Genomic DNA, 14,339 nt, shown 5'->3' with positions numbered 1-14,339 from the left:
GAAATCATTCAGCTGCTCAGCCTCAGCTCTTAAGTTGTCATTTAATACAGTGTGTGTGTGTGTGTGTGTGTGTAAATTGGACTATGAATCTGTTTCATGGCTTTTTAGATGTGAATCTGAATACTGACGTTTTCTGCAGCCGTTTCTTGATCTTTTAAGTGTGTTTTATTACTAGTTTGTTTTTTTGATTTTTAAATAATTCATACTTTTAGGAACTTTTAAATGTGCTAGTTCATACCTTTTTTAGATTCCAGTATAAGAATGAGAACTAATTTATATTGCCTTCTTTTCTACAGGAGGTTACGAGCCCCCTCTCACTAATGTCTTCACCATGCAGTGGTTCTTGACTCTATTTGCAACCTGTCTTCCTAACCACACCGTCCTGAAAATCTGGGACTCTGTATTCTTTGAAGGATCAGAGATCACTCTAAGGGTGGCGCTGGCCATTTGGGCAAAGCTAGGAGAGTAAGTTTAGTTTGATCACAAAGTCTGCATTGCCTAATATGTAAGTGTATTTGGTTACAGAGGCTACTATCATACAAACTTGTACTACTGTATGTAGACACTGCTTTGGACATTTGCTAACAACTAAAAATACTGAAACAGCCATGCTTTTAATATGTATATGTACGTGAGCTCTTATTTTTCTGTTTTATGGAGACAGCATGCATATGTTCAGTGACGGCTAATTGCACTTCTCATTACCTATTACTTTTATAAATATGGTCCAGCATGTCTTGCCCCCTTGCATTGACTTGTTTGTTTAGAACTGGAGTCATCTGCACTTCCCATGTATGACTGTAAATTCTTGACTTACAGTTCTGTAGTTTTCCTTAGCAGGTTTTGGTAAACTTAGCTGTCGGGTAATGTCACTTTTTCAGTACCAATACTCATGTCATACACTTCTTATTATGAGTTAATTTGGTTTCTTTCCCTCAGAGCAGACAAGCAATGGGCAATCCTTATCCTGACATATGTTGTAAAACTAGTAACTAGGGCAGGTCTGTAGACCTGATCCTTATCAATAAATGCAACATGACTTAGCCAAATGTTAAGTTAATGATGATACTTGCTCCACTATGTAGTAATTATTTCAAGCATACTGTATACTATGTATCTGTTTACATACAGTAAAATGGTGTGATTCTCCCCCCCCCCCCCTCTTCCTGGTTTTCTAATTTTGCATATTTGTCACACTTAATTGTTTCAGATCAAACCTAATTGGATTAGAAGGCCATGGCAATTTGAGTAAACTCTAAATAGATTTTTTAAATGATCATTTCATTTATTGATGAAAAAAACGAACACCAACTAGCCCTTTGAGAAATAGTAATTGATCTATTTTACTGCGTTCAGACATGTGACCCAGGAATTTGCCAGATCTAGCAAGCGGGCAAAATCCTGGGTCTCTGCTCCATGACCCTGGTTTGCATTAACATAATGAAATCCTGTGTTGATTCGTAGTCACTTGCTAAAATTTTAGATTTCCATGTATGTGTATTAGGAGTATACGTTGGGAGTGGGAGTCTTTGCAGGAGTGGTCGGCCTGCCAAATTCCTCCAAGAGTGCATTGAAAACTCATACTGGAAGTCATAGAAGAACTTAATAGATGCTCACCTGAGGAGCTGCAGTGCTTGTTCTCCTGAGTTAATGTTAGCATTCGTGATTCCACCATAAGGGAGAGATAGGTACAGACTGTATTTAAGGGAGAGTTACCAAGTGAAAATATAGCCCTTAGCTTACCCCAATAAAAACAACATACCAACAGTGAGATATGTTGGTAGTGTGTTGGTGTAGGGATGCTTTTCGGTTTCAGGACATGGACAATTTTTCTCAATCATGATTTCTGCTGTACCAGAAAATTCTGAGGGAAAATGTCCATCATCTGAGGCTCAAGAACCATTGGGTTATGTAGAAAGAGAATGATTTTCTGTACAATATTATTTTCACCTCTGAATGGCTTAAAGGAGCAATTACGTTTTTTTAGTGGCCTAGTCAAAGTCACAACTTGACACCAATTGAGATGCTGTTGCAGGACCCTAAATGGGCATTTTGTGCTTGAAAACCCTCCATTGTGGCTGAATTTCAGTCTACAAAGAAGAGTGGTCCAAAGTTCCTGCAGATAAATATGGAAGACTGATCTCCAGTTAATGTGTCGTTACAGTTGTTGCTAAAGGTGGAACAATCAGTTATTACATAGGTAAGCAGTTAGGTGTGGTTACATTTTCCTTCAATACATTGAGAGAATTGGGCACAAACACTTTGTATTTACAGTGGTTGTCTTTGTATTATATTCAAATGTGTGAAAAATATGCAAAAATAGAAAAAAATCAGGAAGGGGCAAAAACTTTTTTCACACCACTGTATACAGCAGAGTATTGTAGTGGCAGAGATTGCTGTGATTGATGTTCATTACAAAGTTGGGTTTATTAGATTTTGTTTTATGTGATTTCAGACAGATTGAATGCTGCCAAAATGCAGATGAATTCTACAGTACAATGGGAAGACTGACCCAAGAGATGCTTGAGGACAATCTGATAGACAGCAATGAACTTATGCAGGTTATATAGGTTTTTTTTATTAGTGCATACAGCACCTGGAGAAAACCCACTCATACATAAAAACTCCACACAGACAGGGTCTACGGATCATGCAATGGAAGCCAATATGTCACTGACCATGTTATGGTCTGAATGTTGCCTGAAATGCAATGGCCACCGTTATGTGCATCCTCTTGACTACTGCATTGCCTTTATTGTTAAAGCCATATCTCCCCCCCCCCCCCCCCCCCTCATCTCTAGCTATTTTCTTCTCAGTATGCCAAGTCTTATGCTACTTTATTATGGCATGTCTCATTAAGCAGCACAGATGTGATTTACACACATCTAGTACTCGCCATGGCTGCATATGCACCTCCTAGATTTTGTTATAACTAACATTGTCCAAGGTGGCGCATATGTATAGCCTCGTCCACACACTAGTCAAAATTCACCTGAAAGCCAATCTGTTATCGGAGCGGCTTTCAGCATCTATGCCACCCTTGGCGAGATGTACTAAGCTCTGAAAAGTGATAAAATGGAGAGTGATAAACCACCAACCAATCAGCTGCTACTCATTTTTCAAACACAGTCTGTGACATGGCAGGTATAGGAGCTGATTGGCTGGCAGTTTATCACTCTCCATTTTATCACTTTTGAAGCTTAGTGCATCTGGCCCACAGTGTGTATGGTGCAGCGGTTTAGAGCTGATGCACTCTCCCGAATCATCGCTGCTGGCCGCCTCTCATCTGCCGGTTATTACCAGCAGATGAGCGATGGAGTGGATGGCTTTCCATAGCGTCCTGCTATGGAAAGCCGTCCACCCTCCTGGAAAATTGCTCAGTGTGTATGCACTGAGCATTTCTCAGCCCAGCAGTTTTCCCCATCATCGGGCACATACATGCTGGCCAATATCGCTTAGGGCAGGCATGCCCAAACTATGGCCCACCAGCTGTTGTAAAACTACACATCCCAGCATGCCTTGCCATAATTTTAGCATTTCATAATAGCAAAACTGTGGCAAAGCATGATGGGACTTGTAGTTTCACAACAGCTGGAGGTCCACAGTTTGGAAATGCCTGGCTTAGTGTCTATGGACCTGGCATTTGTGCTAGCCTGATGTATATCAATGCAGTGCCAAGCTGGTATTTACAACTGTTTTCTTGGTATTCATAGATGTTTGTACAAAGCAAGTTTTAATTCTTGATAGTAGTAAGTTGTGATGATTTATTTTGTGTTTAAATATTTTTCTGTTTTCTGTAGACTGTCTACTCCATGGCTTCTTTTCCATTCCCACAACTTGCTGAGCTGAGGGAGAAGTACACATATAACATCACACCTTTTCCAGCACCAGTCAAATCTGCTTCATTTTCTGGGTAGGCACTCCGCTAGATTTTCTATGAAAGGTTAAATGTGAGTGTGTGTGTGTGGGGGGGTTCAGTTCACCACAAAAAAAGTAAATGTATTTTACTAAAAATGTAAATTGTGGAAATATGTAAACATGTTTTTTTTTGCAGAATTAGTGGGGGTATTTTTTACATTTTTTTTTCTTACAAATTCTATAGTATTGGTTTGCTCAAGAAACCTTTAGCTATGATGTCCATGGTATCCATCTAGTGTCAGTCTTTAGGGAAGAGGACTGCTACCTCTAAAACTACAGCAGCAGCATGGAGATGTGCAGTCTGTTAGCAAAGCAGTTTTTATCAGTGTTCAACTTTTACGCAACTACTCCACAGCCGCCACCTGTGTGTTTATAATTTTTGTATGTCTCTGCTATATTTTATATTTGAATTGCATTTTTTAACAATAAAATAAAAAGTCCAAAATAAATGACATAAGGGGGGAAATGTAATAGGGTGAGAGATTCAGAAAGTGAGAGATTTGGTGAGAAATCTTCAGTTTTTTAAAGCGGCAATCTGGAGATTTCTCACCAAATCTCTCACTTTCTGAATCTCTCATCCTATTAAATTTCACCCATGATACTTAATGGGTGATAAATGCAGAAAAATGTCCCTGATTATTTCCCAAATTTCTAGTGGTATAAACCAGGGATACCAGTGCTATAGGGAACAACAGTATTTCACACGTACTAGCTTATAAATGATTATATACACACTGTGAATAACCAGATCATGAATCAAAAGCAAGCAATATGTCACCTTTATTGTTACAGACACCCAAGTAAAATGCGAGACAGTGATGAGGAAAATGACATTGATGAAGAAGATATAAATGCTAATTCTGTGGGATGTCTTGGCCCATTTAGTGGACTGTTGTCCCCAGAATTCCAAAAATACCAGAAGCAAATTAAAGGTAAATATAAATCCATTTCACATTACAATATTGGTTTGAGAATTATTACTATTACTGGTCTGCCAAAAATGGTTTTCTTTTTTTATTTCTTAAACGTAATATAATATATAGCTAATAAAAACGAATGTGTGTTTTATTTTTGTAAGAAGTGATTATAGAATTTTTAATGATAGCTTATTATTTAGAAGGAAAAAATATTGTCTAAGGCAGGCATGTCCAACGTTGGCCCTCCAGATGTTTTGAAACTACACATCCCAGCATGCTTTGCAATAGTTTTAGCATTCTCTAATAGCAAAACTGTGGCAAAGCATGCTGGGATGTGTAGTTTCACAACATCTGGAGGGCCAACGTTGGACATGCCTGGTCTAAGGAATGCTAGACCAGAATTCCATACTGTTACTACAAATATCCTTTCTAAGCTGCACATTAATGATCATGTAAAACAATGTTCTTTATTTAAACAAAGTGTACATCCACATACAATTAGGTGGTTCTATTACTTGTTTTACACAATATGCATTTCCATTCTGTGAATACTGTTGTTTTGCACCACCATCTGTGTGCAGATTCATTTGAAACTTGACAGTGTCTTAAGTCAACACCATATGATCGGCATGGTCCAAAGGTCACCGCAAGAAAAAGGTCAACATGACCATGGTTGACTCATGAAAAGGTCAACATTCATTTTGGGCGTTTTTGTTTTCTTAATTTTTTTTTACTTTTTCATATTTTACCATCCGCGTACACTAGGAATGGTAAAGTGTGCGGAGTGCAAAACGAGGCACCTGGCTACAAAAATGGCGAGTGAAGTGGTATACTAAATGAGATTAGACGTGCTCAGGTGTTGACATTGCCATTCCCAACAAATTAGAAAAACTTGTCGACCATGTGCATGTCGACCTAGACACCACACCACACCCATGGAGAGTTTTCTCATAAATGTTACAGAATCAGTCTAGAACACAGAAGTATATGCATTGTATCTTGTGCGTGCGTGATGATGACAACAATAACCTTGGTTATCTGTGGATGGTGGAATTATCTCACTGATGGTAATTGCTATTACCATTCTCATGATTTAACCCCTTCCCGACATTTGACGTACATTTACGTCATGGCCGGGATGTACTTCCCGACACATGGCATAAATGTACGTCATGCCTTTGAATTGTCACCGCGTCTACAGACGCGGTGACAGAGGGACGATGTCTGCTGTCCCTGACAGCAGACATCCTCCCTCATTGCCCAGGGGGGGCAGCGATGCCCCCCCGTCATGGGCGATCGCTGCGATTGGCTGTTCAAACGTGAACAGCCAAAAGCAACGTTTAAATGTGTGATGTGTAAAATTTAGACTCTGCTGCCCCCTAGTGTCCAAAAAAATTAAAGGAGGTTAAAATAATGATGTAATAATAAAGTTTAGATATGGTTTATGTTAGTAATTAACTATTTTGAGTGGTATGATTATTTGTCTCACAAGCAGAAAATTTTACATTTTGCAAATAGCAAAATGTTCCATTTTTTTACGACATTTTGGTATTTTTCACAAAAAAAAAAAACCTGTATCGACCAAAATTTACCACTAATTTAAAGTACAATGTGTCACGGGAAAACAATCTCAAAATCACTGGGATAAGTTAAAGCAAAAAAAAGTTATCCCCACTTAAGTGATACATGTCAGATTTGAAAAAAAGGCCTCTGTCAGGAAGGCAAAAACAGGCTGCGTCGGGAAGGGGTTAATAGGGGTTTGCATTTGGTCAACTAACAAACAAACAAAGGATGTTTGTACTTGAATGTAATTCCTGTTTATGTCTATCAATTGTAAAAAGTGATAAAAGTGAATTGAAAATGTATTTATAAGACTGTCTAGACAGGACCATCTTATGACACTGTATTAATCTACTCTGTACTGCGTTAAGTGTAGATTGTGTACTGTAACTATAGTATTTACTAATAGGGTTAGGCATGGCGCATGTACTGTACTACAATGTTCTTCTGATGTAAACCCTGCACATATGTTACTCTTGAAGAGCTGAACCCTTCTTTGAATGCAATTTTTTTTATTGTGAGCATTTTCAGTCAGCTTTTTTAGTGTGTAAAATGCACAAAACTCTGTATGAGTTCTGTGATGTGTGCAATGTCTATTCACTTTAGATTTACTGATTCGCTTTTCATAATGTGTCAAACTTGTCTCTTCACTTCAGTGACCCTTAGTAACATCGGTGTATATACTTTTATAACTGAAGTCTTTGCATTCTCCACCTTGATATTAGATCCAAAAGAGGAACAAAGTTTGAAGTTTGGCAACATAGCAGAACTCAGCCCAGGAGCAATAGATTCCTGCCGGGGGGAATATCATGCTGTGTTCAATAGTATGATGATGGAACGCATGACAACTGATATCAATGCCCTAAAGCAGCAATATTCCAGGATAAAGAAGAGGCAACTGCAGCAAATTCATCAGGTGTACATTAGAGCAGGTACCACTATTCTACTGTTAAGTATCCACAAATGTTAACCTTGTTTTGTTTGTGAAGCTTTTCAGCATCGGATGATTTTTTTCATTTGTTTATTTTAACTGAAGCCAAATGAAACCAAGTAGAATCAAATGAAGCTGGGAAGTAGATTTCAGCCCATATATTATAGCAGGTTCCATTGTGGTCCAACAATATGGACACTACGTTTGATAGAAATACATACAACACCTCATTTGTTTTTGTGATCTGAAACTTGGATGCCCTTCTTACATAATGTTTGTTTAGTCTAAAAACACAATCCCCGGTTTTCTTTGAAAGAATAAACTAATTCCAGGAATTAATTTCCACTAGTTCTGTTTTCTATTGGACTGTTGGCAAAGTTAGAACTTACTACTTCTCAGAGGTAAAAACAGGCAAATTGGAGTCCTGTATGTTTGAAAGTGAAATGCTAGCAAATTGCACCATAACCATACATAACCTTTTTGCCTGGAACAGTATCGTAAAGCAATAGCATACAGATGTGTCCACGTACATCTAGCATTTCGGGAGAACAGTAGGTAACAATGGATATTTTTTTTTTGTGAGTTTATCCGTCAAAATGGGTCTTATTCGCAAAATGTGTGACCATGGCTGTATCTGCATAATAAATGGATTGTTAGAGGTGTATTCAATGCAGCCGGCGAGGGGGTTAAATGGTGGGGATCGCAGAAAGCAAGCGATCCTCGCTGTTTAACCCCCGAGCAGGCCGTTCACCCTATTCGACACACCAGGAAAATCCTTGCTGTCAGAGGACATAGAGGATTCCCCCAAACAGTGAGGCTCACGGCTAATGCAGGGAGCCCGCTACATTGGGCCACAAGCTGCGCTGTTTTAGCTAAAACCTAGCGAGGGGGGAAACGGCGTGTGCAGGTGGGTCAGTTGAATACTGACCCTGTGAGCTGTGACAGCTCGCTGCCACAGCTCGCAGAAAGCATTGAATACACTACAAAGGGGGGTATTCAATGTGGGGTCAAGGCTGCCGAGCTGGCTCGACAGCCGTGACCCTGTCCCGTTCTCGTGTCAGCTCGATCGAGAAATGGCAGCCAAGATTCGATGTTCCGCCTGCCGTGGCAGAAGAAAGGGGCGTGGCCACAAGAATTGGCTGGGAATTGGCATGCTGCAGACGGGAGATTGGTAATTCTCGGCAGAACGAGCGCTCTTTCTGCCAGATTGCCTGATCATTGAATAGGGCCCGGTGGCCATCTTCCCCGTCGGGAGATGGTCGCCGGTGATTGAATATCCCCCTTAGTGTTTTCCAGGAAAACTGTAATGTAGCATTTCATATAAAGATACAGCTACAGTTTCACAAAAATGTGAATAAGATGCATTTTACTGGAAAAGTCGCACGGTAAGGTGCTTGGTGCTATAGTGTCAATTGGTACTCGTGCATTATGCGCAACTTGTATCGCATGGAGACACATAATTATAGATTTCGCAAATGGCACAAACCATTGTGCAACTGTAATAATTTTTTTTTTAAAAAGACACAAAGTAAAAGCAGAAGGTAAAAATTGGAAATGATAACCTATATGTGTACAAAAATACACGCAATGGAGATTATCTACGAATATTTATATATGTATCTGGTTCATACTAGCTTTAAACTCCAAGGTCATATAATTTTATTGATAATTGCATTCTGCAAGAAATACTGGGGCTCATTTATCAACAAGTGATAAAATACATAAAATGTATGATAAATGGTGCTCTAGCCCAGTGGTTCTCAACCTCGGTCCTCAAGGACCCCCAACAATGCACATTTTCCACGTCACCTGGCAGGTGCACTCATTAGTCACTGACACACATTTGAAAAGATCACAAGTGGAGTTAATTATTTCACCTTTGATTGTGTGTGTGGAGACCTGGAAAACATGCACTGTTGAAGACTGAGGTTGAGAACCACTGCTCTAGCCAATCAGTTAACTATCATGTGTTTAAAAAAATGACAGGAGCTAATAGGCTGGAGCACCACTTATCAAACAACAAATTTTATCACTCACAATGAGTTTTATCACTTGATGATTAATGGACCCCTCTATCTTGGTTTTGGATGATTTAAAATATATATAGAAAAAATAATATTCTTGAAATCAAAATACAAAATCAACAACCGACATGATTTTCCCAGTTTATTGCAGTTAATCGTTAGATTTGACAATTTCATTTGCGCAACGAAAAATGCTAATGCGTAGCTCAATTGCACTGTCATTTTAATTACACATTTTATTTTTTAACATAGGACTTGAAGAAGAAAAAGATCCTGGGATCCCATTTGATCCCAGGGATCAGCAGACTAATGGTATTTAAATGAAAACATTTTGTTTTGTTTGTTTGTTTTGGGGGTTCTTGGTTCAGTTTCTAACCAATATGCTCGGTCATCCTTTTTCATGGAACGTCTAGATAACTATGCATAGTTAACATAACGAATGTTCAACAAGTAGATTTCTTGTATATTGTGTAGTGGAGTGCATACTTGCTCCATATTTACCTACAATGGAATATTGTGCATAATAAGCAAATTGGTGCTAGAACTGGCTACCATATTGTAGCTCATGTGAGTACTGTAGTTTTTTTGACTCCAAAAGATGTTTTCCACTGGAAAGGATTACTTACTCTTCATGTATGTATAGAAGTCATGTGTTTAAAATCACCATCTTGCTCTATAATATCTCTTCACACCTAAGTATATGAAAATGTATAACTTTAACTTTCTTGCCTATATAATAATTATTGGTGGATGGTGGTGTAAGGTAATTTCAGTCCTTTTTGCACTGATTTCTTTCCAGAGTAGGAATAAACCAATATTATTTTCTATTAGTAAAGGGGGGGGGGGGGGGTATTCATTCACAGACGATATTTCCGCCAAGCGGAGATATCGTCAGTTTCCAACAAGATTAGGTCAAATTGACGTTGTACCTATTCAATGTAAGGTCTGTTTTTCCAGGAACGCAGTGGAGCAGCGAAAATGGCTGCCAATAGCCAAAAAGTGCAGCGGTTTATACAATCAAGCGGCTAATTTCAACAGTGCAGATTCGACTTTAGGTCGAATCTGCATGTGGGGAGTCTCGGATGAGAACTTCCTGGGTTAAATAATGATAGCCAATATTTCCACCTGTTGAAAATATCGTCCAACATTAAGTGGTTACACAAATTGTCAATATGTCCAGATAAAAGTTTTAATTCTCTTTAATTACTTCAAAGATGTTTGGTGGTTTCCCCTTTCCCATTGCACCTAGAAAGAACATGAAATGTGAGAGTTCTCTTTCTACCTGTCCTGTTATACTTTCAAATCGACACAACTTTTTGGATGTTTTAGACAAGTGCAACCTTTACTTAAGGAAACATAAGTAATGTAAGCGGTGTCCTTGCAGAGGGCAAACCATTCCCTGCACGTGACCATGTTCCCTAGTACTGTGGCCCAGCTAATTTCTTGGTGGTGGTGCTGTAAGAATGGCTACATTTATCTAGAGACCACCTGTTTCTTATTTTTTCCTTTCCTTAATATTATAGTCCTTCACTTTAGGAAAAACATAATAGAAATTTTCAGCTTTTTTGATAGTTTACAAGTAAAGACATCACTCCCAATGAGGTTGGGGAGAGGAAATAAATATAATTTTAATCTAATATTTTTTTTTTCTTTAGATCTATTTTAGATATTTTAAATATACTCATTGTTTTATTCAATGGTTTAAATATGTTCATGTTTTAATATGTGCTTCTATTTAAGGTTTGATTTTATATATCAAATACTTATTCAAGTTGTTTCTGATGTTCTCCCTAAAATCTGTTTTTATATTTAACTTCATTCCAGATAAGGGGCCTGTGAGCAGCATTTTGCCATCACAAGTTAATAATTCCCCAGTTATAAACCATCTACTGCTTGGCAAGAAGTTAAAACAAGTAAACCGGTCTTCTAAGGGCACAGTCCAATTACCGTCCTCTAAGTCAATGCTACTTCCGAATGAAGAAACCAAAGGCAAGCTAAATTCTCCATGGCGGACCCACATCAGAGTTCATAGAAAAAACATTGCAAGGTCCAAAAGCCAAGTAGGGTATGGAGACACAATTGGACTTATAGAGGAGCAAAATGAAGTCCCCAAAGATCAGGTTGATGCAGCCAAGGAAAGTGTGGACATTGTGCAGCCTCCTTCTGCTTTGGTGAGAGATGAAAGCAGCTTGGACAGGACTGTTATGAAGGTTGATGGACACTCTCCAGTGCCTGTTTTTGAAGATGAAAATGCAAATGTGACTGTTGTACAGAGCAAGTTGGAAGCATTGGAGCTGAACCCCAGTAATGAAAATGAAGACCAGTCTGAGGTGGTCCAGTCTAATTCTCACGATTCCCCAAATGAAAGTGAAACATTCTCAAGATCACCCAAAGGGCAAGTTTTTAGTCCTTTCCCAAGTGTTAAGCCACTTAGAAAATCCACAGCTGCAAGAAATTTGGGGTTGTATGGGCCAAACAATAGAACCCCAACAGTAAATTTCCCACATATGAGCACAAGCTTCAACAAACCAGTCAACGGTGCCATTGGGAGCAAGAAACGATAACGCAGTCTTGACCCTTCCGTCACACAGACTTTCTTTTTAAAAACAATCAATTTTTCTGTCCCTGTTTAAACCTTGCTGGTACATTTCTGAAAATCTTTGTGTAGATTTGTGGTTCAGTGTGAGAACCTGCTTCGTTGTTAAAGGTGATCCTATTGAAATGACACCGCTCAAGCCTGAAAATTGAAATACGCTAGCAAATTCATAGGAGAGGAATGTGATTTTCTGTTTAAGTGCTTCTTAACCTTTTTTTTTTTATTATTATTATTTTGCCATATCTTCTGGATAGGCAATCAGCAGTCCTTTCTGTATAAAGGTAGAGTACTAGAAAATACATCAGTTCTTTATTTGCTGGTGGCAAGCCCTAGTGTAAAATACTAATGACTAGATCCTTGTATAACAGAAAATGCAGAGTATTGGCTTTCAGCACAGGGAAAGCCACATAAATGGCGTTCTACTCCCGCAGAGCATTGAATATTATCATCGTATAATGACTCTCAACATTTTAGATGCTCTTATTCTTTTTCTGTAAAATCCCTTTGTCTACAGTAAGGTAATGCAAAAACTGGATGTTCTCTAGAGTCAATATGACATGCCATATTTAAAGGTACAAAGAATGTATGGAAGCACTTGTATTACTTTGATAGCATTGTGTGTGTGTATGCTGAACACCTTTGAATAATTTATTGCCTACCGTCAAAATAGTAAAATATATATATTTTATGCAATGATTTTTGTCCTTTGCCATCATCTACATGTATTTAATTGGGCGGTAACTGTCCTACATGACCTGATGTTTTTGGCTGGGGTTTGTGCAGTAAGACAGCATGGGAAATGCATGTGTCTTTAGTCTTAGTAATGGAGTGGGAAATGTAATTATTTAAAGATGAAAGGCACAGTCCACCGGCTAAATGCAAAACCTTTGCATGCTGGGATTTTGTGTTGTCCTGCTCTTCAGATGGGTTTTTGAAGAGATTTCTTACATTGTAGATTGCAGATGTTTATGGTTTTCATTAAAAGCCTTCACTCCTATAGTAACTTTTTTTATTTTATTTTTGTTTACCTGCAAAATATCTGCCAAATATCTGCCCAATATCTGCCCATCAGTTTCACCGTTTTCCCAAATGTCACTTACATTTATAGTGCCAAATGCATGGTTTCTTTGGAACAGTAAAATAACAGGGTTGGAAGTAGACAAATGGTATGTATTCTCTCATTGCTTAGATTTCTTTCTTCGATTTAATAAAGTAATGGAACAGTATTGTTTTGTTGTAATGATTTGAATATCATGAAATGGAGGTGTGTATTTATTTATATATTAACAATCTTATATAGCGCACACATATTCCACAGCTCTTTACAGAGAATATTTGAACATTCACATCAGTCCCTGCCCCAGTGGAGCTTACAATCTATATTCCCTACCACATGTACATGCACACAGTCATTGTAGGGTTCATTTGTTGGGAGCCAATTAGACTACCAGTACATTTTTGGATTGTGGGAGGAAACCAGAGTACCCGGAGGAAAGCCACGCAAGCAAGTGGAGAATATACAAACTCTGCACAGTTCGAGCCATGGTGGGAATCAAACCCATGACTGTAAGTGCTGTGAGGCAGTAATGCTAACCATTACACCATCTGTACTGCCCCCGTACTGCATGTGTGTGCATGTGTGTGCATGTGTGTGCATGTGTGTGTATGTGCGTGTGTGTGTGTATGTATATGTGTATGGTTTTCTCCCAAACCGTCATCAGGAATTCAGAAATCAAAAACAGTTCTTACATTTATGAAATTGTATCAGCTCTGGACCTCTACACCCAGAGCACACCACTAACTGTATTCTGTCTGCCAAGCATGATTACAATGTATCTCTGTAATTTATTTATTTATTTACAGTTTCTTATATAGCGCAGCAGATTCCGTTGCGCTTTACAATGGTAGACAGTGATAAGACAAACTGGGTAACAGACAGACTTGGAGGTAGGAGAGCCCTGCTGCAAGCTTACAATCTATAGGGATATAGGGGGGAAACACAAGGACAGGCACCAGTTATAGCATAGCAGTTACAAGTCCAGAAGGGAAGCTATATAATATATAAGTGCCTCGGAGGGTTATGCATGTAGAACTTAAATAGGATAGGCTTGCCTGAAGAGGTGAGTTTTCAGGGAACACTTGAAAGTTTGGAGACTGGTGGAGAGTCTTAATGTGCGTGGAAGGGCATTCCATAGGATGGAAGCCGCCCGATGAAAGTCCTGTAATAGTGAATGGGAGCTAGTGATCCGTGCAGAAGAGAGACGCAGATCTTGTGTAGAGCGTAGTGGTCGAGATGGGAGATATTTTGTGATAAGTGCAGAGATATATGCTGGTGCAGTATGGTTAATAGCTTTATATGTAAGTAGAAGTGTTTTATATTGAATACGGTAATA

General features: G+C 38.7%; 1 protein-coding gene across 5 annotated transcripts in view; it reads left to right on the top strand.

Moving 5' to 3' along the window:
• The window catches only part of TBC1D30 (TBC1 domain family member 30), a 74,988-nt gene extending 61,837 nt beyond the window's left edge, over positions 1 to 13,151 (top strand). For 3 of the 5 annotated variants that reach the window (XM_083182459.1, XM_083182461.1, XM_083182463.1), the window contains 7 exons: positions 297 to 465; positions 2,456 to 2,561; positions 3,801 to 3,913; positions 4,711 to 4,850; positions 7,121 to 7,327; positions 9,603 to 9,662; positions 11,175 to 13,151. In XM_083182459.1, coding sequence (XP_083038585.1) covers positions 297 to 465; positions 2,456 to 2,561; positions 3,801 to 3,913; positions 4,711 to 4,850; positions 7,121 to 7,327; positions 9,603 to 9,662; positions 11,175 to 11,914 — 1,535 coding nt within the window. In that variant the 3' untranslated portion in view covers positions 11,915 to 13,151. The remainder of the gene's footprint in view (positions 1 to 296; positions 466 to 2,455; positions 2,562 to 3,800; positions 3,914 to 4,710; positions 4,851 to 7,120; positions 7,328 to 9,602; positions 9,663 to 11,174) is intronic. The other 2 variants (XM_083182460.1, XM_083182462.1) reach the window with 1 other exon arrangement.
• The last annotated feature ends 1,188 nt before the right edge of the window (positions 13,152 to 14,339 follow it).

Source organism: Crinia signifera, chromosome 4 (assembly GCF_055691185.1).
Source record: "Crinia signifera chromosome 4, ASM5569118v1, whole genome shotgun sequence".
NCBI classification, from domain to species: domain Eukaryota; kingdom Metazoa; phylum Chordata; class Amphibia; order Anura; family Myobatrachidae; genus Crinia; species Crinia signifera.
This window is presented reverse-complemented; position numbering and strand designations above follow the sequence as displayed.